This window comes from Drosophila sulfurigaster, chromosome 3, assembly GCF_023558435.1.
Source record: "Drosophila sulfurigaster albostrigata strain 15112-1811.04 chromosome 3, ASM2355843v2, whole genome shotgun sequence".
NCBI lineage: Eukaryota > Metazoa > Arthropoda > Insecta > Diptera > Drosophilidae > Drosophila > Drosophila sulfurigaster.
The window spans coordinates 38955044-38979523 of record NC_084883.1 but is presented as its reverse complement, the minus strand read 5'-3'; the positions used below and the strand labels follow the sequence as shown (position 1 = coordinate 38979523).

At 37.5% G+C, this 24480-nt stretch overlaps 2 protein-coding genes and 1 long non-coding RNA gene across 8 annotated transcripts in view; all 3 read right to left on the bottom strand.

The window, feature by feature from the left end:
• Positions 1-1106, bottom strand: part of LOC133842840 (otoferlin) — a 30676-nt gene extending 29570 nt beyond the window's left edge. Inside the window, exon 1 of the mRNA XM_062276102.1 lies at positions 409-1106. The gene's annotated coding sequence lies outside the window, so the exon portion shown is untranslated. The remainder of the gene's footprint in view (positions 1-408) is intronic.
• A 1030-nt stretch (positions 1107-2136) lies between these two features.
• On the bottom strand, positions 2137-24473 carry LOC133842841 (translational regulator orb2-like). 6 transcript variants are annotated; one of them, XM_062276105.1, is made up of 12 exons: positions 24116-24473; positions 20237-20343; positions 19649-20151; positions 18355-18443; positions 4593-6092; positions 4328-4532; positions 4006-4269; positions 3734-3949; positions 3562-3642; positions 3280-3468; positions 2832-3223; positions 2137-2769 (listed from the first exon to the last, which is right to left on the bottom strand). In XM_062276105.1, the coding sequence occupies exons 2-12, from the start codon at positions 20259-20261 to the stop codon at positions 2340-2342; spliced, it is 3894 nt and encodes a 1297-aa protein (XP_062132089.1). In that variant the 5' UTR covers positions 20262-20343; positions 24116-24473; the 3' UTR covers positions 2137-2339. The 6 variants fall into 6 exon arrangements, with proteins under 6 accessions (XP_062132089.1, XP_062132090.1, XP_062132088.1 ...); XM_062276106.1 differs by lacking the exon at positions 24116-24473 and adding an exon at positions 22938-23666; XM_062276104.1 differs by lacking the exon at positions 24116-24473 and adding an exon at positions 22944-23665.
• Positions 16018-18341, bottom strand: LOC133842845 (uncharacterized). The gene is made up of 2 exons (XR_009894444.1): positions 17114-18341; positions 16018-17048 (listed from the first exon to the last, which is right to left on the bottom strand). It is a non-coding gene; the product is annotated as an uncharacterized LOC133842845 (long non-coding RNA).
• Positions 24474-24480: the final 7 nt, after the last annotated feature.

Genomic DNA, 24480 nt, shown 5'->3' with positions numbered 1-24480 from the left:
CAGCAAGCACATTAGAAACAGTTCTACTCTAATCTCATAAAAAAAAACAGATAATAATGGAAAATACTGCAGAAAATATTTAATCACACAATGAAGATGAAAATGAAAATGAAAATGAAAATGTTGCTCAAAATTGCCGCCAGAAAAGACAAAAACTAAAAAACAAATACATCAACAACAACAAACAGCATCATGAAGAAGAAATCAAGCAAAAGTTTTTAATGGAAAATGCTACGCATATTTATTTGTGAAATGAAGAAAATCTGTTTTGATAGCAGTTTTTAGTTCTTAAGTAGTATTCTACTATATATACAAGCATACTTATATAGTATATACACATACCACATAACATAACATACATACATACATACATACATTCATAATACGAGTAATTTACGATTAACTCACATTTTGTAGTCCTACTCATTTCGTTTCACTTTATCGAATCGAGAAATTCCACTCAAATACATCACAAGATAAAAGAAAAGGAATAACGAAATCAATTTAAATTTTGAAATTTATAGTTAAGCTATAAAACGTTGTAACGGCAAATTAGAAAAGATACGCAAGTTTTGAATTATTGAAAGTGTGTACTATGTGTACTAGATCGTAAGTCTTCTACGTTTAAGTTGTAATTTTAGTTGTTTTTGCTATTGCTATATTCAAGTTTTTAACTACGTATTGAGAGAGGACGCGTCGTGAATCGAATCGAATCGTGAAACGAGCATCGTGTTTATCCTTTTTGTTAAAAATGAATGTTGTACATTTTTTGAATTCTATATATATGTATGTGTATGCAGATTTACAAATACATACATCGTATACATATATACATATTAATATAAATATCTATTATTAATGCATATTATAAACACGTACTCGTATGTCTGTAGTTTACTTAATGTACTTTTGAAGCAAACTAAAAACCCCCAAAAACATAATTAAATAAAAAAGAACGAAAACAAGAATCCCCCATAAAAACATTAATAAAAACGAAAGCATTAAAAGCATAAACAAAACACAAAACGAAATTTAAAATGTACATTTCTGAACGTGAACGAAAAATAAAACATTAATAAATAAAAACCAGAAGAAATATTTTATTATTTGGAAAAAGGGCTGTTCATTCATTTTTCAGATAAGATTGTAGGTAATTTGAAAGTCATCATCGACAGGGGCTAATTTTGAGCTTGAATACCAGGCGAACAGAAATTAGCAGCAAGCTGAAAATTCAGATTGAGCCACATTGAGAGAGTGAGCGAGTTTGAGTGAAAGCTTATTTTCTTGAGCTACTGATAAGAGAGTAAGAGTAAATCTTTGAGCGCAAATGGAAATTTTCAAGCCTGCTGTATTTGCTGTTCGCCTGGTATTTCTAGTTGCTTTGTCAGCATCGCAGATTTATTTTTCATAGTTTCATCAATCCCATCCATTATAAAATACAAGTTTATTGGAAAAGTTGCACATTTTATTCTTAAAATCAAATCCTTACATTCTAACATAGAGTCATCATTACAATGCAGCGTTACAAATCTCGCGGACATTAGTCATACATATATTATATATTTTGTTCTTCTTTTGGGAAATTATATAGTCGTGTCTTGCGACCAGTTTGTTCATATTTTCTTCCAGACTTGTAAATGATATAAGAGTAGTTCGAAACTTTTGTCTTCTTTTTGGCGAATGTTCATGTTTCATCTATAGCTATTAGAGAATATAATATAGTTAAATAATTGTATAAAAGTCAATTCAAAACCACACCAAAGATAAATAAGTACATATATGTAAATATAAATATATACGTGTATATTAGCGTGGAATTCGTGTAGGAATATATACGATATATAGTTAGTTATATAGATATAGATAGTTTCTTAAAGTTATATACATTTAACCGCTATCAGAAATATGTGTGGTGTGTATGGAATACTTCGAGTAAATAATTTCGTAACGTTTCTCAAAATATATATTTGGTTAGACAAAATCGGTTTTACAATATAAGTATATATAAAATAATTCGTATGGGCTGTACTAAGATATTGAAGATCGGGGCGAAAATAAGCGCTTCGAACTTGTCGGTTGGAATATTTTGTAGTTTTGTTTGTTCTCTGTTGCCTTAATCGATAAGTACTCAAAACACTTGGAGCGAGATCGCAAACTAAGCTAAGCTTTAGAGTTAGTCTCATTACTAAATATTTTTTCGTTTTTTTTCTGTTTTTTTTTTGTTTTTTCTTTTTTGTTATATAGAAAACCCATTCACACTTTGTGTTAAATTCTGTTTGGAATTACGATTACATAGAATATTTTGGTTTGCCGAATAAAAAATCGCTTCGTTACTATAGTTAAACGGGCCCAGGAACAGACGGCTCGTCGTCATAGGTTGGCTTGCCAAGAAATGGTATGCTGAAATCCACCATATTCGGATAAACCAAATACTTGTTGACCGCCTCACACAGTTTGCTCTCAATCACATTGGTGACAATCGACCAGTCCACAGATTTATCGCCCACCTGGGGCTTTGTCGATATCCAAAGACGTGGAGGGCCACGGAAACTTAACCACACACGATCAGACGGCGGCGGTGGCAGGTTTAGGGTGGCACGTGCAACCAAACCCTTGAGTTCAACACGCAGCGTGATGTTGGCATTCATGTTCTCCATGGCACGTTGCACGTACGGCAGTTCGGTGGCATATTGAAACAGATTGGAAGTGGCAATGCGATCGACAATCTTGAAAATGCGTCGAGCATTGCCCGGTGAATTTTGGAAGAACCTAAAAAGCATAAATTTAATTAAATTAGCAATCCATATTCAGAATATCTTTCTGTTATTTACTCAGTTTGCCCGACTGGCTCAGTGGAAACGCCGGCTGCTGGACTTTCGGAATCCGATGAGGATCCACCCGAGCTCTCGGCATCGCTGTCGTAGATGGCATTATTACTTCCCTCCTGTGACAGCTCATCGGGCATGCTGCGCGTATCTGGCGGTGGCTCTGCTCCTTGTGGAACAGTGTCCACAAGCACAGGCGATGATTTGGGCTTGCTGCGCACACGCAACAGATTCAGCTTGGTGGTCACTGTAATGTGGGCGAGACCCTCGTAGGTAACATCTGCATCGAGCCAGACGCCGCGCTCATCCAGCATGGGTTGCGACATGCGATGGAACAGCATGGGCGACTCGCCCAAGTAGATGTTGGTAATGACAACCTCCTCCATAAAGCTGGGCAGCTAAAAAGAGCGTAAACTTTCAGTACAAACATATAAAATAATCATTTCAAATATACCTTAATCGAGTTGAGTTTCTTCTGCATAAATTCCTGGATCTTCAGATGCAGCGCAGTGTCGTGCAACCAGCTAAAAAGGCAGCGACCCAACACCACATTGGCCCAGACAACGCTGCCAGAGGGACCAAGGAAAAGCGACTGATCAATGCCCTTCCACAGCTCATCCTCCTGACGTTTGGCACGGCGAGCCTAGACAAACAAATGCAACGTTAGATTAGTAACTTGTCAAACTGATAACTTATAAAAATTAACGATTGAAATGGAAATCAAAAGTTAACATACTTTTCTACGATGTCGACCTGAGTGCTTTTGATCATATTGTGGCTTGCGGCAAACGGGGATTTGGTTTTGCTTACAAGCTTGCTAAGGGTACAAAATAATAATGAATAAATGATGCAACTCATAAGGAAATTAAATAAATATAATGATGCACTATGTTAACTGCTGCAGCTACCTGATAAACAGCCATAAATTTGACATAATCCTGTGGATTTCTGGCTACATCAGCATTCATAATGAGACCTTCAAAACCATCTTTAGCCGCATCTGGCGTTTCATCGTCCTCGAGTATATCATCGCACTGCGTATCCGGTGTATTGGAGCCCGCTTCATCATTGTTGTTGGAAGCCAGCGAAGTCATGCTCTTCTCATCGCTCTTTTCCGTGCGAGTCTAACAAGGAATTCATCATTAATTTTTAGTTTGATATAGGCTTATCTTTAAGTTACTTTGCTGGGCTGTCCCATTAACAAGTTGACAGCTTGTTGGGCTGCGGCTGCCTGCAGATCGGTGTCCTCGACAAAGCGTATCATTGGCACATGCAAATCCTGTTCGTGCACAATGCCCTTGCTGGCGGTGATAAAGCGACGATACCAATCTTCCTTCTCGCGATCGCAGCGTGCGAAGAGCAGCAGACGCACCTCATCGCCACAGGGCATGGTGAGATCTTGTAATCCCAGATCCGGATTGACAGTATTACGTAGCTGGCGTAGCTAGAAGTTGAGAAACTAATTAGTAGTGTTCTATTTAAATGGAATTTAAACAACTCACATCTGCCTGCAGCACTGTGGCAGCAAAATCAATTGGTTTCTCTAGCTCATCGGTGCCTGGTGGCGTTATATTAATGCCAACTAGATTTGATTTCGTATCCTTTGCCTGCACATCAAATTGGCTATGCACATTATCCTGTGGCGTCGTGAAGCCAGTGCACAAATTCTTGATGATCAGCTGTATAGGATACTTGCGATTGAAGAAACTGAAAAGACAGTTTAATTAGAAAATGTTTCTTGAGCATAGAATATCAACCGAGACTCACCGCTTCTTGGCTAAGCCCACGGGCAGTAGCTCGATGCGACAATCGCGCAAATCGTAGGAACGATGATCCGTAAACAACACTTTATTGCGATCGATGGGCGCCTCGTTCCACATGCGCCGCTTAGGAATCCGCGCATTTGTACCCGACATCTTCAACACCGAACCATCGAGACGCACATAAACGGCACGCGTCATATTAATTGAAAAGTTGGCCGGATCGTAGGTGCTAATCTCATTTAACCAGCCCGAATAGGTCTTAACGGTCTTGTGCTCCTCCACAACGGGAATCTCACAGAAGGGCATCGTAAAGTAGTTGGGTATCTGGAAGGGCATGCGCTCCGGATGCGTCTTTAGCACATAATTCTCGAATAAATACTGCACATACGAGCTGGACCAATTGACGGCCATGACAACAAGCACAGTTGAAAGCACGCCACGCAGGAAATCCGGCAGAGGCATCACAAGCAACAAAACCACGCTGCTCACTAGGAACATCGGCGGTGCCACGGAACTAACGCGCCAGTTGATGGAAGCGCTGCTCAAACTTGCCCACAATTCTGACCGCGAGCCACTGAAAACGCTTCTGTTGGAAGCAGTGCGTTGCTGAGAAACTGGAGGTAGATCGGTGTCGGAATCCTCACGCTCCAAATTCAAATCTAGCGCTATGCGCACTCTCGATGGCACCTCGTGCTCTTTGCTGCCAGCAGCTGGTGCAGACTCTGGAGACTCCGTGCTACTCGTGGGTATCATGTCCTCGAGCACCTCAACGCCCGACTCTATTTCGACATCCTTGCGTGCCATGACAATGCCACGCTTTACCTTGCCACTGGCAACAGGAATCTCCGTGGTGGAGCTTGGCTGCTGCTTCGCCTGTGCCTCAGCGGCCTGAGCTTGCGCTTGAGTGCTCGTCGACGGCTCGGCACTGGGCTCGGCATTGTGGCGACGACGCAGAAAATTGCTGCGCAGCGCCGTGGGAGCGCAGGGACTGGAGCTGAGTTCCTTTTTGTTCATCACGCTGGCCTGTTGCTTGGCCTTCACCTTGGACTTAATGTGCGCCAAGCCGGAACGCAAGCGTGAACGTTTGCTGCCGATCGCAGCTGTGGCCGCAATGTCGCCGCTGCCCAAACTGCTGCTGTCGTGCTGCAGCAGCTCAATGTCCGGATCCGAGTCCGAGTTGTTGTGCTCCTCGCCCAGCGGTGTGTTGATGGTGACGCACTCGGTGTCCGAATCGCCGTCGTTGCTCCAACCGACAGCAGTGAGGGCCACGGGTTCGGCAACTATGACCGGAATGCTGTGCGTTGAATGCTGCTGCTGTGTGTGATGCTGCTTCGAGGATTTAATGTCCTCAATTGTCTGCGACACCTTGCCCTTGATCAACTTCCAGGTGCCAACGCTGGCGTTTGGATTCGTGTCGCCACTGGCAGCTGTCACGCTGCTTGACAGCGCCGTTATCAAGTTGGGGCCACTCGTCGTCGGCGATATTCGCTCAATGCTCCCCGATCTGGAATAAGAATTTTGACGAAAACTTGTCAGATATTTCAAAAACGTTGAACTTAAAAATACACAATAACAATTACATTTACACCACAGCCTTTCAGAATACCTAGAGTGGACAGAACTCTTGCCAGTTAAGCAATACTTCCACATCTCAACAGCGTGCAACTTTGTCCCTGCCTATTCAATTTTTTGTTGTAATTTTCAGCAAAGTTTTTAGTGTAGTTGCCACAAAAGTAATTTTAAAATTGATCAGAAAACAATTGAAATTTTACTCAGTGAATAATTGAAACATTTTACGTTTAAGTTGTGAGCGAAAAAAGTGGAGACTAAAGTTCCGAATAAACTTAATCACCAAATAATCTGAATCACTTCAATTCTTATTTCAAGATTGACCGCAATCAGTAAAGGTTTCAATACAATCATGTGATGATTTCATATACATATATTTCAATGTTAGCAGATGTAAAATGTTAATTGTTAAAAAATGAGAATTTCTAAAAATTTCCCATTTCGTTTTGCTAAAAGAAACAGCCGTAATTATATAATCAAAAGATATTTTGTTAATTTATTCCAGAAAAGTTATTTTTATTTATTTGAATGAAGATATATGTTTTGTTTTCCACTTTTTGTCCTATAACCTGCATTTTGCGTTTTCCTCTGTGTTTCTTGTGTGTATTTTTGTGTTGGTGTGTGTTTTGTGTCTTTTATTTTGTTTTTCGTATTGTTTTCGCCTTAGAAAAGGTATTGGAATATATTTCTTGTGTATATAATCGTATATGTATATTTCATTCGTTACGGTTTTACATATTTCCATTAATTTGCTTTTATTTTGTTTTCTTTTCTTTTCGTTTTTGTTTATTGGTTTCTTTATTTTGAAATATTGCATTGTAGTTACTGCTGATATTTTAGTTTCGATTTTCGATTTACGTTTTTCGATCTTCGTCATTTTGAGAGAGGGGGAGAGTTCTTTACTTGGAGAGCCGTCTAGTTTTAGGTATGAATCGTATGTATATATGCATTTTGGTTTTATCATTGTTATCATTTTATCATCCATATGGGGTTTTTTTTTATTAAGATTACTTTTGGTATTATGAAAAATACCATCTTCTATTTTGAATATATTTCGTTTTTATTTTCTGCTTTGAACATTTAACTCTGTTTAATCTGTAATCTGGTATCTCGAATCATCGCGAATCGAATTTGAAGAACGCATTTCAAAAACGTCTGGAGGAAAAACATGATTGGAAATCGAAAGTACATTTTTGTTTTGTTGGATTTAGAAAACTACAAATATTTTTTTGGTTTTTTTGTTTTCTTGTTTTTTTTTTTCCTTTTTTTGTCAACTTTAATTTTGTAAAAATTAAAAAATTACGTTTATTGAAAATGACTATAAAATATGGAATATTTTGCTAATTTTTCATACGCTTTATATGTATACGTATAATGCTATTGTTTCATATATATATAAGATATATATATCATTATTTTTTGGTTTACTATATAGTTTTTGTCATATATGCCAACTTTACTTTAGGTTTTACTATTTATGTTCATATATTTATACTTTTTTGGTTTGTCTTGTTTTAAATTGTATAATGCTAAAAAATTATATGCTCTTGCTTGATTTTTGTTTTTTTCTTTTATGTTTTTTTGTTCTGAATATTTAGCTAAAAGGAATTCATTAGTAAGGGCGCTCAATTTTTAGTTACATTTCAAAGGACTAAGATGCGCGAGAATTGTTTTTCACACGCAAAATTAAAAAATGGAAGAGCGAGTGCTCGACACTCGCTATACAGGCTACTTTTTCTCAATCAGATTCAGATTCGATTTATATTATAAAATCCTTGAATAAGTTTTTAAAAGGTACCAAATGTTATAACCTTGTATTGTTATGTTTTTGTTTCTTTATTTTATTTTTCTTTAACCATTCCAATTAGCGTAAAATTTAAGGTTCATTCAAGGGTTTTTGTTCAGTTTAAAAAATTTTCTATTTAAAACATTGCGTTTGCTCTTTTACCTTTCATTACTTGTTCTTTTGTTTCACTAACTACAAAGAAAACACTGTACAAAAATTGTGCTATGAAAATACTCAAAAAATAATCAATAATTTTGTTCATAATAATAAATCATAATAGCTAATACTTTTAATTGTCTATTCATTTCTAATGCAAATTTCATGGTTATTAATTACTATTTATATGTATTTGTTTATATGTTTTTGCATTTGTTTTTTGCTTTATAGAAATGTGAAGAAAACAAAATGCGGCTCAGGAATGCAGAAGTGCACTAAGCAGGATTGCAATTTTCCACTTTGAATTTATTAATTATTGGTAATTATTATTAGGTTTTAATTTGTCATTTATTAGCAATTACTTGAAGCAAATTCTCTCCAGTTTTTTTCTTCAAAAATACATACATAATATTATTACGTTTTATAAATTTCATCAATTGTACTACGTGTAAATTTCATATATTTTCTTTTCATTTTTTAATTTTTTGTTTTTGTTTTTTTTTTTTTTGGTTTGTTCATATTTGGTATCAAAAACACATATTGACCAATTTGTAGTAAACATATTAAATATTTAATAATAAGTTCGAGTTCCAATACTTTTTTTGCAGAGTCTTTTGTATCGTTTAAGTATTTAGTTATATGTAATATTTTATGTTCTATTAATTATTTTATATTCAGTATTTCGAGAGTATATTTAATATATTTACAATAAAGTTTCGAAACGAACAAAATAATAAAACACAATATACTGATGTTCATTTATTAATAGCAAAAGGTTTTTCATTTCAGTTTTCTTTTTTTTCTCATTTGTTTTTTTTTTTTGTGGTTTTTGTATAAATTGCATATATCAAATATTTTCATATATTAATTGTATTTATATATGTTGTATATAAATATATATAGAAAAAACAAGGTATAAAAGTGTATCAACGCAATTGGTTAAAGCTACAGGAAACTACAGACTACAAAACATATAAAAATATATTTAAGAATTCGGCGTACAAAAAATATAACACTAGCTAGCGTCATCCACGCATAAACTATAACAAATAAACACTCACATCATACATACAGAGAAGTTACTCCAAATGATTGCAACACTCAAATAATGCACTCAGGTGTATACAATATGAAAACGTCTTCGTCTTCGTCTTCGTCTTCGACTTCGTCTTTATCGTCAAATCAATATAACAAAACTAAAAGCTGTTCTTAATAATGTACACAGATGTTTAACAAAATTTACAAACTAAAAACAATACAATTAGCGTAGTCTTCGAAGGGGCGTTACTTTCTCTAATATGATTTGATTTCGTAAACGCAAATGTCTTTGACTAATTCTTCTTTCATTCTTTATCTTCGTCACTCTTTCTTTCTTCTTTTTTTTCGTTTGGAATACTTAAATAACAAACAAGTGATGCTTAGTTTAATTATAGCACGCTACACAAGATTCCAGTGTTTTTGCAAAAACATTGAGCGTTTGCTTAAATTGTTTAAGAGTTCTTATTATTTTTTCTTTTTTTGGTATATGTAAAATATTTCCGTTTAATAGTTTTGTCATACAACTTTTAGCATATTTAAATATTCATATTTTTTTGGTTGGTTTTTTGCAATTTTTGTAGGTTTTTTTTTTGTTTTGTTAACAGTTAAAGTATAAAGTATATGTTTATATAAAAGTATAAAAATCTATAAAATATTGAATTTCACTACATTTAAAAAACATCGTCATCGTCTTCGTCATCGTTACCAAACGCTTTTCCTTTACATATTTAAATGTCTTTTTAAAGACTAGCATTTAATTACTTTTCTCAATGTGTTTAGCACAATATTAGCAACGCGCCTGTATGCATTTCATTAAAATATTTGCATAAAACATTTACACTACAAGGAGCAGGCTGCAAAATGTTTTGTTTTTCTTCTTTTTTTTTTTTTTTTGGTTGGAAAGATTCCATAATGTGTAATGTTTTAATACAATTAATTAATTTGCTAACAATTAATTTAAAAACAAACGAACGAACGCTTCAAGTCATCTAATTTGTTGTTTATGCAGTTTCAAAAATATATATATATATGTATATATAGAATTACATATGCCACACACACACATATATCCAGTATATATGTCGTTTCAGTTATTAATTTATAATATAAAAATTCTAGAAAATTGCTATTAATGTTGTTTGTTTTCTTTCCTTTTCTTTCTTTTTGTATTTCCTTTTCTTTTATGAAAGTGCCACGCGATCGACATTGAATTTGAATTTCATTTAAGAGTTAATTCATTTTTTTCGTATTTTCCATTTGTAAACAAAGCGCGAGCAAAAATTTGCTAATAGATTTGACTATCGTATATAATATACATTTAAAAGTCGAAAGTGACTTGTACTTATCTTCTTGTAATTTAATGAATTTATTTCTTGTAGTACTTTTCATTGTTTCTTTCTTTTTTGTTTCTCATTAGTATATAGAAAAAATATCGTATTTTGTTTTTGCTCAAGTGCCATTAAACATGCATTTTTGATGTAGCAAAATTTTCGTATATAAATTGGAAATTAAAAATAACTATTATTCATTTGCTAATTTTTCTTTATATAAAGTCTACATATTTAAAATTGTTTTTTCTTGTTTGCTATGTTGAGAATCGTATTATATAAGATATTAGATATTATTATATACTGTTGTCAACTGCGAAAGTTTCAGTTGGTTAACTAAAAAAATCAACAGAAAATATTGCAGATATATTTTGTTTTGTTTTGAACCCTCGAAATTGGAAAAGTTTTTAACTCGGGGTCTCTTTGATATTTTTGTTTTCATTAAGCTAACTTGGTTACGCGTTTGCAAATTCTTTTAATGTTATTTATGTATATCTTGTATCTTCGTATTTGTATAACGCAATTAACATATACCTTTAGTTATGCCTTTATATATATAATGTATATATATATATATATTATAATATTTATAAATACATGTATTGAATTGTTTACGAATTAGTATTGCACAAAAGTATGTATTCAGATTTTTAGTTTTATATATATAGATATATATAAGATTTGTGTTCCTAAAAAAACAGTTTATACAAAAATTGCTATATAAAAAGTTGTCTAATATAAGTGTAAGTTAAGTATTTATAGATTTGTTTTTCTTCTTTTTATGCATAAAAAACGTTTTTTATCATTTTGTGGTTTCTTTGCTTGCTGTTTGCCGTTTGCTGTTTGCAACACGCCCATCTTACAACAAAATATTTTAAATAAATATATTTATATAGAAAAGAATAAAAACTAAGGCAAACAATGTGACACAAATAAAAAAAATATAAACATAATACTGAACACAAGCAATTTGACATCCTTTTGTTATTAATAACAATTAGTTTATTTGACATTTTTTTAATAGTTCATTAATTCAAATGCTGTTTATTTAACAATTAACAAAAAAAACACTGTCGGGTGTATTTTCTTTGTGTAGGTTTTGCGTGCTTGGTTGTTGGTTTTTGTGACTAGGCTCAAACTAAAAATGAGCTTTTAAATAAAATGTCCATCGCGTTTATATTCTATTTTCTAGTTTATCAAGAGAGTGTGTAAAAGATTCGATGAACGAATAAATTATGTTTGCGTTTCATTGACCGATTTTTGATTCTAGTTCATTGCGTTAATTTATTCTTTTGTTTTTTTTTTATGTGTCCTAGCCGAGTTTCGATTCTAATTTCATTGCATTCATTTTAATGTATCCTATAGCCGAGTAATTTTATTGCATCCTTTGAGTGTGTATGTGTGGGTCTAGGATATTACGTCGCATGTCAGAATCGTAGTGTATTCGTGTAGTCTGTGTGTTGTTGTACCCCCGTACAATTCAAAATTATTGTGTCTTTTTGTCTACTCGTACGTTTCTGACATGTAACGTAATATCGGAGAAGTAAATCAACTATATATTTCCGGAAAGCAACACCACATAACTTAATTTCCTGAGCTGTAGCTTAAGCTGCGAAAATTACTTAATCACCTTGTGTAATTCAAGAAATATGATGTGTAATGTTTTAGTTAAAGGGTCACTCGGATTTGAAATGGCACTTGTTATGATATTGACATGGATGATGGCAAAAGATTGAAAATGCAACTTCATACTATTTTCTTTAAAATGGTATTTAAATTATACTGAAATAAAATGTGTAATTGAATTGTAATGAAAATCATTTTCAATATTCAGTTAAGTGTAGCTAATTTAGTGTAGAGTCTCAATATAGAAGGGTGATTATTAATTTATATTGAACGAGTTTTTCAATACTGAAAGGTGTAAGGATTTTTTTTTGATCTCTAATTCTTTGTGTGGCGCTGAGTTTAAAACATCGTATTGAACATATTTGTATGGAATACAATAGGTTAGGTTAATATTGATCTCTAATTTAAACGCAATTGTATTTTGAAAATATTCAATATTTTTCAATATAGAAGGGTGTGAAAGATTTATTTTGTATGGCGCTGAATGAAAATTTATATATTGAAAGATTTCAATATAGAAACGCGTAGGTTATTTTTTTATATCTAATCTAAACGCAATTCTATTGAAAATATTTTTGATATTGTGTGATTATTTTCAATATTTAAATGTTTAGGTTAGGCGCTGAGTTAATAAATTATATTGAAAATCATTGTGGTGAAATTATTTTGTGTGGAAATATTTTGTGAAAATATTTCATCTCTAATGTACAATGTTAAATCGATATTGCTTTTTGTATCCCGTTGTAAATTTCTTTGTGGGTTCTAAGTTCTATATTGTATATGCATTTTGTTTCGTTACCGATTTTTAAAGGTAGGAACTTATGGATTGCGTTTTGGTTTCAAATTATTCGCTTCTCTGTCTCTGACACACTCTTTTTATCTCTTTTTATATACATTGTTTCATTTCAGCTCATTTGTAATTTTCGACTAGTCAAAAATGATATAGTTGGTATCGTAATAACTAGTCTCGATCTAATCTAAAGATGCCTTGCGAGGATTGTTGGCTGACTAAAGGGAGGATAAATGTCCCTAATAATAACATTTTCGTTATTGTTTCTTTTTTTGGTGGTCTTAAGTGAGATAGATGGCATATCTTGATACTATAAAAAAAAATAAAGTACAAAAAATACTGTGCAAAAGATTCCGCGTAAACAAAAGGTTTGTTAAATAAATTACTTAATAAAAAAAAACGTCTAAAAACTATGTTGCAGTTTCTTATAGGCGAGTGTTGGTTACAACAAAACTGCTTTCTCTCTTTCATTTTAGCTAGACTCTTTTTAGCTGCTATTGCACCTGGTTTTTTACAGCCTCTCGCCAAGTCGAGGTGTGTTGTCTGTGACAGTGTCTTTTACTTGTTGGTTATAGTTCTGCTCTCTGCTTCGCTTGTTGGTTGTTGTAGTGAATGTATCCGTGCGTCTGTGTGCTTGTCTTATAGATAAACTTTACAACTTTCGCCTGCTGATGTCTTCACACCATACTCTCGTTACTCGTTACATCTTACTCGTTACTCGTACTTCTTCCGATTCTGATTCTAAATCTGATTCTGTTCATGGCATCGCTCCTGCCCCGTTCCAGTTTCCGTTGTTGCTGTGTTGGTGGTAATGATTCTCGGCACTGCCAGCGCTGCGTCCAACAACCGATGTCGTTGCTCCCTCTGTTGCCGTCTCTCGTCGTGCAGCGCGGCCTACCAGCGCCGCCGTTAACACCAGCGAAAGGGCACCGCACGCGGCCGATCGGCGCCCTCCTTGACCAGCGGCTTGTGATACTCCCGCCCGGGTCGCGAATGAATCACCGCCCAACAGTGCTCACAGTAATACTGCAGACAGGTGACATTGGCGCAAAAGAATGGCGCAAATTTGCCACCGCAACGCTGTCCCTCGCACTCGTCGCACATCTGATCGTCGAGCACATACGGTTTCACCTCCACACGCTTATCGATGTCGCCATGCTGCAGCTGCACAAAGCGTGCCGAGATCGCGGCGATGTAACTCTGTTGATTCGAGAAGGCCACACGACCAGCTCCTTTGGGATATTTCAGCTCGGGATCCGTGTCGATGCCGGCATAACAAACGCCGCCATACAAGCGATCCATGATCATGGCCAGCTCGAAGGCTTTCAGGGGACGCGGCACACCGCCAACAAACACCGTTTTACGGGGATCCAGCGACATTGTCGCATCAAGCACATAGTCCGCATCGGCCAGACGCCAGGGACGTATTTGCACCGCCTTGTCCTTGATGGTGGGCGAGGAGACGCACAGATAGAGCTTATCCTCATCGGTGATGCACGAATCAATCAATTGCTGCACACTGCTCTCGTCCTGGAACAGCAGAAAGGCATAACCCTTGGGCGGGAAATACGATTTGGACTCCGCCTTGTGTGGCCAGTCGACAACCAACGGCCCGAAGCGTCTAAACGATGTGGTAATCTCATCCTCATCGATATCCGGTGGCAGTCCACCCACAAACACCTTGCGGGAGAACCGCGCGGTTCCATCGCCAGCATTACCTCCATTCCCTCCCTGAATGGGAGAGTGCGGGGAATGGGGCGAGAGGCGCGAGGGTGAACCCATCTTCAGGGCGTTCAGATAGACTGTGGGATCATTGCTCGCCGCAATAGCCATGGCATCCGCTTCGCTTAGGTGCTTGTTGCCAACGTTAACTCCACCACCTCCTCCACCTAATCCTCGCATGCCGCCACGATCGTTCAGGAGTCCCATGTTGTTGTCGCCACCGGCGCCACCTCCCAGCGACATGCCACGCATGTAATCGCTCAGAGTATTGTCCAGGCCACCGCCTCCATGATGCAACTGTCCGTTGGTGGCCATCATGTTGCCATAGCTGTTGCCTAAATACGGCGCATCGCCTCCGCCTGTGGCACCCGCTGTGCCCATGCCAGCACCATTCCCAATCGACAGCGTCGGTATATTCATGTGTCCCGGACCTGGTCCGGCACCGCCGCCCATTCCTCCATCCATGTGAGAACCAGGGCAACCGTAGAGCGCCGTTGGGGAGCTGCCCTTGATGGGGAAGGATATGCTGCGTCTGTACTTGGGCGATACGCCCGGCATGGACATCTGTGGTATGGGCGAGATGCCGCCACTGCTGCAGCCCGCCTGTGAGCCATTGTATGGTGATCCACCACCTCCTCCTCCGCCTCCACCGCCGCCTCCGGGTGAGGATGGACTGTGTCCGCCATCACGTTGCTGCTGCTGTTGCTGCTGCTGCTGATGATGATGATGCAGCGCACTCAGATTGGGTGAGAGCTGCTGCTGTTGCAGCTGCGGTGGCAGCTTGTTGAGATTGAGATTGGGCGGCATACCGCTGCAGCTGCAGGGAAGGTAACGAGAACAGATGAAGAGGCTTTTTTCATTGGCAATTTGATTTACGTGTGTTTGTAATTTAAACTATTATAAATGTTTTTTTTTTTGGTTTTGTTTTTGGTTTCATTATAAAAAGGAGCAATTTGTTTAAAGAATTTGCTTCAAATTGAGGGATGGAATATATTATAATTATTATTATTGTAAAAGAGAGATGCAAAAATTAGTCGAAGTCGGGGAGATTCGCATTGCCGCCCAGCGTTAATTAAATAATTGAAAACAATTCACGAAAGAAAATCAGAATGCAAAATCGTAATTGAAATCAGGAATTGGAATATATATAACTATATATATTGTATGTATTTTTTTATGTATTACTTTTGTTACACTGGGCGTGTGGTTGTCTTTTTAAGCAAGTTTCAAGTTCATTATAATTTATTGCCGAACCCTAAATTGAAGCAAATGCTATAAAATTGTTCTCAATAAATTGCTCCTAATTTTTATATATTTTTATTATTTGATGTTTTTTCTTTATATTGACGATTTTTGTTGCTGCCGTATTTCAATTGTTGTTGTTGCTGTTGTAGTTGTTGGTTGTGGTGGTGGATTTTTGTTTTTCTTTTTTTTTTTTTTTTTGGTGTAGGAGGATACAGTGTTGTTGCTGCTGTGGTGAATTTATGGTGTGGTGGGTGGTGGTTGGTTGGTTGGTGGTGCTAGTGGTGGTATTTTTGTTTATTCTTATTTTCCAATCAGAATATATGAACGTACAGTTAAAGATGCGCTGGCTGTTGGCTGTTAAAAATTGGGCGCAATTTGAGCAGCACTGGTTGCGGTTAGTTTCAAAATGCACTGAACAAACTGTTGGCAAAACAAAATTCCAAACACTTGACACTGCACGGTATTTTGGTTATTTACTGCGATAACGATAACAACGATTAACGATACACATATGTATGTAGAGTATACAACAAATTGCTTATGCCTTATCTTTTAATCGTTATTTGATTTTTTGTGTGTTTTGTTTGTTAATATAGTCGCTTCTATTTAAGACTGTGCTGCAAAGATAGCAACGGCCCAGAATAACGAAAGTTTCACCGAACCAACAAAACAAAAAAATATTGGCCAAAATAAATAACAAAAGAGTTTGTTACATATATTTAGAGAGTGAGATAGAGAGAGAGTAAAAACACGCACAGTGGGCGGCAATGGGTTAAATAAGTGGAATGGTTAATGGACATCGGAAACTAGTTCAAATTTGTATCATTTGTATTGTTTTGTTTTCTTTTCGTTACGTTTCGTGTTTCGTTTTGTTTGTGGTGTTGCTGCTGCTGCTGCTTCTACTACTAATGCGAAGCTCTCTCGCATGGCCATGCTAATTGATTGACTAAGCACAGTGGCTGCCAAACTGTAAGGCCAGCCCCAGACATGAAATTGCATGGAAAAATTTTTGTAATTTAAAATGTTGACGTTGCCATGGGGCAAGGTAATGGGTAGGTGGATGGTTTCTTCTGTGTATGTGTATGTGTGTGTTGTGTTGTGTTCTGTTGGGATTGAGAGCTCTGGGCTCTTAATGAGGATGGTGGATGCAAATGCAGATGATGATGTTGCCGCTGCTGCTGCTGATGCTGTTGATGTTGTCTGCGGCAGATGATGAAATGTATTATAACATATAGAAACGTGTACAAGTGTAAATAGATAAAAACCATAAAAAACCGACAACGACGTCGAGCAACGTTCTGCTCACTTAGCTCTTAGCTGGCGGGGGGAGATGACAGGGAGGGAAGCAAGCGTGTCTGCGCCTGATAAGCGCAGTCACCAGGTGTCGCTACAACCAATCGCAGTGATGGTTGGTGGTGTAGTGTTGTGAAATGCAATTATAGCAAATGCAATTAGCAAAAAGTTTAAAAGTTAATTGAAAATTGTAGCGGAAATGAAGCAGTCGGAGATGGAGATGGAGCTGCGAAAAATATATGTATACCCGCCGCAGTTCAAAGATTTCAATCGGAAACTTTTGATTGACAGACAAATCGAAAAGCCGACAGCTGATGGGCCTAAAATGCACACACACACATACACATACACGTCATGTAAATCAATAAAAGAAAAAATAAAGAGTGGCAACGCAGGTAAGCGCCTAGACATGCATTTCAGTATTTAAAATGTGAAATGCCAAAGCCTCCTCCTGTGTGTGCTTATGTATTTGTGTGTCTGGGTGTGTGTGTGAACCACGCCAGACGACGCGACGATCCCGGCCTTCCCACGCAAGCCGGCCAAGACCCAGACGGGGGCCCTGTACTTAGTTCTAGACGTACTTACACACATATACACATTTTATGTATGTATTTTTTATGTCTATAGTAGAGTTTTTGAATACAAGCGACACATAAACAAAGCACAGTGGCTGCTGTAGTGCACTTTACAAGAGTTGCTGCCCTAGCGGGGAGTGCGCAGCGAGCTTTAAGTTTAAGGCCGTCGTCGTTGTCGTTAGCCACAGTAGTCAAGGGTGGGAGGCAAATGCATTAAAAATGCACAAATAAAAAAAGAGTACAAAAAATCAAAGTCACAAACTTTCGGTCAACGAACTTTTTGCAGCAAATGTGCAACAGGCAGCCGTCATCGTTATTTATTTTTGCGCACAAGAAACCAGTGTTTATAATTTGCGATTAGCACGCACCAAAGCTCAAAAACTACGGTCGCCAGATGGCGTTTTGAGTCGGAATTAAAACAGTGTGTACACATACAATTATTACAGCATGTAATATGCATGTATGTATGTAGGCAAGTGTTGTGTGGGTGTATGTGTGATCAATTTGGCATGGCGCGCGCCCAAAACAGCAACAACAACAACACCAACAAAAACAATGTCAACGAGAGTAAATTCCTTTTTTTTCTTTATATCGAGCTGTGTGTAATAATGGCAATTGTAGTTGTCAGGCTCACTCACCTTTTGCGATTGAAGAAACCTCCTCCGCCGCCGCCACCGCCTCCTCCACCGCTCTGCAGATAGCTGTTGCGCAGATTTACCTCGTCGTTCTGCGAGAGAGAGCGAGACACAAGTATAGTTAGCATTATGCATTTTGCAACAATGAGTAATTCTTCTGCCAAGTGGTTTTGCAATCAAATATCAAAAGCAGCACATCTGTTCACCAAATTTTTGTTGGCAGAATATTTGCGCGCATAAAAATAGACGCTTCAACTACAAATTAAATTGACACTAACGCGAGGCGAGGCACAAAAATAACACCACAGCAAGCAAGCGGGCCAAAAAACAGCTGACACTGTGTGTGCTGCTAGGAACACAACACACTTTGAAACAAAATGAAAACAAAAATAAATTCCGCTAAAAAGTGAAAACTACTAGTTACTGTATTGCGAACAAATGAAACACGCGTTGCAAATCAAATAAATCTGCCACTAATTGAAACAACTAAATGCGAAATGCTAATTGTCCACACTGTCCAACGTCCGAGGTCCCGACAAATGAATCTCAAATTATATACACAACTCAAAATTGCCTCTAATTGCGATTAACGCCAGTTATGACATATCAAAATGAATCACTGTGCCCCAGCTGACTGCTTGCGGTACTTTTGATAACTCAACGAAGAAACATGAAGCGAAAAAGAAAAGGAATGCTAAAGAGCAAGTCGACTGTTGAATACGCTTTCTATGCAAGCACAGTTTAAAAAATTAAGAAATAAATTTATAAACAAAATTAATAATTACTCAAAATTAGGATTAGGATATATGCGACTTGCGATACGTATACGTATACTATAAAATATATTTAATTATAGAAATAGTCCTTGCATATATCTGTAACCTTAATTTAAGGTAAACGGAAAACCTAATTCGAAAAATTTGCTAAATAAACTATATAAATAATTAGTGCAAACCAGTAAGCGGGTTAGTATTGACCTGAGAAAGAGTATACGACCAGATTGCTCAATTAAATAATGAACTCATAATGTGCTTTACCGACACAGCTATCTTAAAAATGCAAAATGTATTTCACATTATACTGTAAACTTTTGAATTATGATATTAAGTTGTAATATTTCACATTATAATGTAAGCCTCGGGACTATATTTAAATTACTCCAAAGTAAGGGTATTCGATATATGTTCGATAATAGTTCTCTTCTAAACAAAGTTTCCGATCAGAACTATTTGCAAAACCACATCGCATAGCTAAGCTCTAAACTATCGATAGGCCACAAAGTGTATCGATTACTTACGCCAAAGAGTGATGCTGCCTGCTGCTGTTGTTGGTGTAGATGCTGCTGCTGCTGTTGTTGCGAAGGGCTGCTAGAGAGCGAGTGCGAATCGCAGGCATTGACCATCATGCCCAAAGCGTTGCTAACGCTGCCGTTGTTCTTCATGCCCAGCAAATTGGATGTGGGCGATGCATCGCCACCGCCACTTGGACTGTGACTATGGCTGTGACTGTGGTGCTGCTGTTGTTGTTGTTGTTGTTGCTGCTGCTGATGTTGTTGCTGCTGCTGCGAGTTGTGATGGAATTGCTGCAGTATGTCATCCAGCGACTCCTCGTTGGCATTGAAACGCACCGAGATGGGCGTGCTACTGTTTAGGCCAGGCGGTGCTTTAAGTGCTGCTGCTGTCAGGCCGCCAGATGGCGGCACCGACGATGTGGGCGATGTGGCCAGGCTGCCGACAACGGATGTGGATGCCGATATCGATAGATTGCTATTGCTGCCACTTGCGCTGCTGTTGCCACTGCCTGCAAATGAAAACGAAACGAAAGTATTTTTGTTATGCTCGGTATTTAGTTTCTCCGCACATTCATTCATCATAACAATGCTAACCTTTTGGTAATTTTAGCGAGTCCATGGTGCCCGCACCTCGAGTCGTGTTGTATCTATGGGGGATTTATACGGCTGCACTTGAGCGACGACGACGACGTTGCCTTAGCCTATATTAAATGTGGGCCACACACACAGATACACACAACAACATATAGAGAGCGATAATTATACATGTATCCAAAACATCAATCAGACGCAACGTGAAGCGACAGCGACGACGGCACATGAAAGTAAAATGGAAAAGCAGAAAAGAAAGATATATTGTAGAACTATATAGAGATATATGTTAGATATGTGGTGTATTGTTGAAAAGGCGACACGTCATCCGATTAGTTTATCATATTTCTATTCACACGTTTCTGTTTCTGTAATGTCAACGTCGTTGTCAAACGCTGCTCCGCACGTAATTGCGTTTAAAAATAAATACAAAAATAAAGCCACAACACGGCGAACAGCAGCGGGAATAAGTAGCAACAAAAACAGAAACCGAAATAAACAATAATTATTTTTGCCTATTTATAAAAGCTTTTACTGCCACTGCAAGCGGACCGGGGAATTACCTGAATTACAGTGAAAGCTCAAGAGAACTCACATTCGATTATGTAAAATTTTGCAACAAGAGAACGGAAAAATTAATAAATACAAATAATAATTAAATGTAAAGCATTATTAAAATTATTCTTTGGGGAATATAATTGAAAAATAGCAATTCCAGCTAAAAAGCAATTGCTGATAATCTAGGTCGGTTTAACTATTATTATTTTTATTTTTTTCATATTTTTCTTCCAAATTATTCTTCAAAAATTTATTTTGTGTTTCTTTTTAATTGTATGATCACAAAGATCTTACGTTTATAATATAACCTTATTATAAAATGAATAGAATTTAAAAATCAATTAGTTCACCGTATATACCGAGTATATACTGTATTAAAATAATAAGTATTGTAATACTTTGCTACCAATGAAGCGCACAACTATCAAATAGACTTTGTGCAGTTATCAACTCGACTCCGTGTCCAGCCCCCAACTAACTGATGACCCTCCACAACTCGCTAATTGCATTTGAATGTGACGGACAAATTGACGGACGGACGGAGAGGCGAAATAACGTTGCCGATTTTTGTTTTTATGTCCGTACAAATTTACTATCAGAGTACACGTTTTATCGCCACAAACAAGCGAATGGTTCGATAAATGTCTCCATTAAAGTGTGCCTTGCGTGTTGGGGCCAACAACAATAACAATGGCAATCAATCTATTTTCGATACAGATAAAAACAAAAGTAGCGACGACTGTGAGTAATAAACAAAAGATAGATAAATGAAAATTGTTTTGAAAATATGGCGTAGCATTCTTCCCACTCTTTAGACCACTGTAAACCCCATTTAAATCCAATCAGAACATATGCTCTCGAATATTGCTCGCACTTCATTTTGAAACTGGAATTGGAATTGAAACTGAAATTGGAACTGTCACCGGAAAGCGACCATTTTAAAGAGTCCGGAGAGGGAGAGGGAGAGAAGAGAGCGGCACTGGGCCGTTTAATTAGTTAAATGCAAATAGACAAACGACAAACAAAATTGTTATGCCAATGAAAATGTGCGACGAGGCATGAAGAGCTGACCGCAGATGATTCTTTCCCACACCGCCCCTCTACACTAAAACGCCCCAGCAACAATGCAATGCCCGACTTGTAGCTACCCGGCCTCAAAGCGGTAATCAATTTTGTTAATTATCATACTCTTCATATAGTTCTGAAGTGTATTGCGTGAACATGCATAAAAGCATAATCAATACATAAATTTGTCCTACAAACAAAACTAGAGAGCGACCCCCAAAAAAAATAAAAAAAAGTTACTCGAATTACAGTAACGACGGCGACGTCGCAGTCGGTAGAGGCAGAGGTCGACGAGTAATAACAATGACAGTAACGCCCCCATCCAACTATCCACGCACACTAATACACATGCAGTCAGTCAGGCACGCACACAATTGCAAAATAAACACAAGTGTAATGTACCGCCAAAAGCATAGACAGCTTGGCTCAGGCTCAGCATCCATGCAAGCAAGAACGAGAGACAAATAGAGAGGAGCAAGAGCACAAAAGTTGCGCGATATTTCTGGGAGAGCGAGCAATGCGCTGACAAAGCACGTTTCGCCTGTATTTGCATTTGTATGCGTGCGTTTGTGTGCATTTGTACGAGTGTGTGTGTGTGCAAACAAATGTATCTTCATAAAAGTACTTTGAACAAATTAAAATTTGTTGTTGCTGCTGCTGCTCGAGAATTTCTATTATCACACGTCTGCGCTGCTGCTGCAATTAGATTTAGTAACTGGGCCAAATCAGCAGCAGAGGCAGCGACAGAGCAACGGCAGCGTAGTGCTTTTCTCTGAGATTTTTAGGGGTTATTACGGTCTTTGCTTTGCTCAACTGTTTCGTTGTCGTTTCGCTAGTGCCCCAATTTCAATTGGTTACGCAGCAGCAGAAAAAGGCAACCCTGCATATTGGGGTTGCTGCCTGTCATCTACTCAAAATTAGGCCAAATGCTGCCCGCTGCCTGCGCACCACACACACACATTTACGCACATTCCGTATTTAAATAAAACTAACATTTTGACAGGTGCAAACGATGAGATAGAAAAGCCGCAGCAGCAGAAGAAAAAATAAAACGGCAACTGAAATTGTGTGTGTTAATAACACTAACCTTTTGTACTTAGAATTTGGCTTTGCCCTCTGTCGGCAGTTCGATGCAACGAAGGCACGAGCGCAAGCACGAAGACAGTTCACGAAGTCACGACGGCCGCAACGACAGCAACGACGACACTAAACTTTCAGGTGCAAGTTTTTCGTTTCGTTCGTTTCGTTTTGCGTTCGTATGCGTGCGTTACATTTCCGGGGGTGCAGGTCGGACGTCTCACTCGCACTCTCACTACTCTCGCCACAATTCTGTGACGTATATTGGCACTGTTATTTTTTTTTGCTTTTTTCTTCTTCAGTTTCTGCAACACAGCAGCAGCAGCAACAAAAAATTCCTTCACTCAAGAGGAAGAGGCAGCGATATCTTTTCTTTTTTCTTGGTTTATGTAAATGGCGTTGCGAGAGTTTTAAGCAGCTTTTGCATTTTTATCCATATTTTAACCAAATACAAAATAGATGAACTTCAAAGATTCTTATTTATTTTTTAAATTTCACACTTTTAAGCCAACAAATTTTTTAGACACACGAATTCTGCACGTTTTCTTTTTGTTACACATTAGATTTAGATTACACTCGAAACTTGGATTTATAGAAAAGACATATTAAATGTTTACACTATAATTTTCTGCTTAATTTTTCCCAATAAATATTTTTATCTTTTTTCGAATTACGAGAGCAGCTCCGTCCGCTCAGTAGCGCGACGATTGTGAGACTGAAAATTACAGGCGCTGCTGACTTTTCACACAAGCTTGTTTTGTCGTCGTCGTCGTCTCAGTCGTCGCTTACTTTTCCGACGCACGACGAAAAATCAATCATTTTCAGTTGTTTTGCTTTCGTACGGTGTTTCGTGCTTTTCTGTCAGAACAGAACGGAACAGAAAAAACAACAACAGAGCAAAGACGACAGCTGCTCTGCCGAAAGTGTTGCCAATCATCATTAAATGCAATTGGCCACGATACATCGATAAATTTGCACAATGTTAAACAAATGCCTAAGTACGCATTAACGCTATTGCAAAGGCAAACATGGGCCGTTACATAAATACATAACAGATGCTCTCATATTTATGTAAATATCTGCTGCGATCTGGCAACGCCGTCAGCGGGTGTAACATGGGTAACAACAAAACAAAAAGAGAATGCAAAAAACAATCGAATTACATAAAGCAGAACTACTTACAATAACAAAGCCTCAACGTCGCTCTTCCTTCGTCGTTCTTATTCTTGTTGTTGGTTTGCCCAATATCAGCTGCGTCTTATACACAACACACGAACGTACACTCACACGCGCGAATGTTATTACTGCTGCCCGCAGCTTTCTTGTGCCTTTTGGCTTCCGTGTAATATGTATAAAATATATGTATGCGAATGCGAACCCTTTTGGTTTGGTTTCCCGATAGAAAAAAGTTGTGTAATGTATCGAATGATTTTCACTAGCTTATGTACATTTTTTTTGTTTATTTTTTGTGTCAAATTTTATACAAATTTTGCTACACAACTACGGCAGTTGTTCTAGCAAGCACTCGACCTGCAACCCAACTAACA